At 28.5% G+C, this 1,285-nt stretch overlaps 1 protein-coding gene across 1 annotated transcript in view; it reads right to left on the bottom strand.

Annotated features, from left to right (window-relative positions):
- Positions 1–615, bottom strand: part of LOC107452426 (macrophage mannose receptor 1) — a gene marked incomplete in the record, with an annotated part of 59,857 nt that extends 59,242 nt beyond the window's left edge. Inside the window, 1 exon segment of the mRNA XM_071184907.1 lies at positions 463–615. Coding sequence (XP_071041008.1) covers positions 463–526 — 64 coding nt within the window.
- Positions 616–1,285: the final 670 nt, after the last annotated feature.

The raw sequence follows: 1,285 nt of genomic DNA, 5'->3' as shown, positions 1-1,285 counted from the left end.
AGCCCCGATTTGCTATATATATATATATATATATATATATATATAGAAAATATGAGTATCAAACTACATTGCTGTTTTTCTTTTTAACAAGTGTATGACCAGTTCTAAATAAAAAACATTGTTTTCAAATACATCTTTATCTTCGTTTTGAAATTCTTTGCTTGTTCTATCAATAAATGGGGTTGTCAATTTAAATTATTTTAAATGAAATATATTATTTCAAATAGGCATTCGCTTTTAGTAAAAAAGGACCCGGAAATTTTTTAAGTCCTGGGTTCTGAAGACTCGTCGTTCCAAATTCTAGCTGAAACACTGAACGCCTAATTAAACTCTATATTTCTTCATTGACCCATCAACTGAGAGAGTTAGAAACTAAACATAATATATTTATTTTAGACAAAATTGCACGCTATCGCTGCTAACAGGAATACCACGACAAATTGATTTTTTTATAAATCTTACCTTCAATGAGTGCGGGTATCGTTGCTAGGAATGAGAGTATTACAAAGGGGTGGATATTTTCCATCTTTAATTGTCAACGCGACTAAAAATAGTATGACATATTCTTGACATTGAAGTAATTCAACTTCCGAAACTATCAAAGGAAGTAATTGATCACGTGGACTTGAAGAACCGGAAACCTGCTTATCGTTTCTGATGTCTACTCATTTGAAATACATCCTGAATTTTTAGATAAACAAACGGACAAAACCTACGATTTCGATTAAAAATTAAACAAATTATGCTAAGAATAGCATAGATTTAGAAAATTCTAAAAATCAAAAAAATAGGAATTTTTTTTCAATTTTTATACAAAAATAAGTAAAAAGTCATTAATATTGTCTAACTATTAAAGAAAGGTTAAAAATGTAAATGCGACCGTAATACTGTCAAGTATGATCAGAGAACAAAGAAACTGCCAAGAATGTTGATAAGATCTTGTAGTTTAGAGAGAAGAGAGTACAAACTTTATTTATCTTTTATAATGGAAAGGAAATGTTCTGTTGTAAGTATTTTTAACTTTCTAAATAGAATGGAAATCATTCTGGAATTCTTTGAAACTTAGAATAATAAAGGCTAATAACATAAAAAGGTTTTAAATGGGCAGGGTTACAAGAGCTCTTTAAATAATTCAGTAGTAATAACGGACAAGAGAAAAACCTCGCTCACTTAAGGGGTCGGGAGAGTTTTACCCTAACAAAACTTTAGAATTATTTTTTAAAAAAATATTTAATGAACTGTTTTATTAAGAGTTATTATTACATAATTGGTGTTTAATTATTAT

Source organism: Parasteatoda tepidariorum, chromosome 9, assembly GCF_043381705.1.
Source record: "Parasteatoda tepidariorum isolate YZ-2023 chromosome 9, CAS_Ptep_4.0, whole genome shotgun sequence".
Taxonomy (NCBI): Eukaryota; Metazoa; Arthropoda; class Arachnida; order Araneae; family Theridiidae; genus Parasteatoda; species Parasteatoda tepidariorum.
Note: the sequence above shows the minus strand (reverse complement) of the source record. Positions and strands in the feature narration are given on the sequence as shown.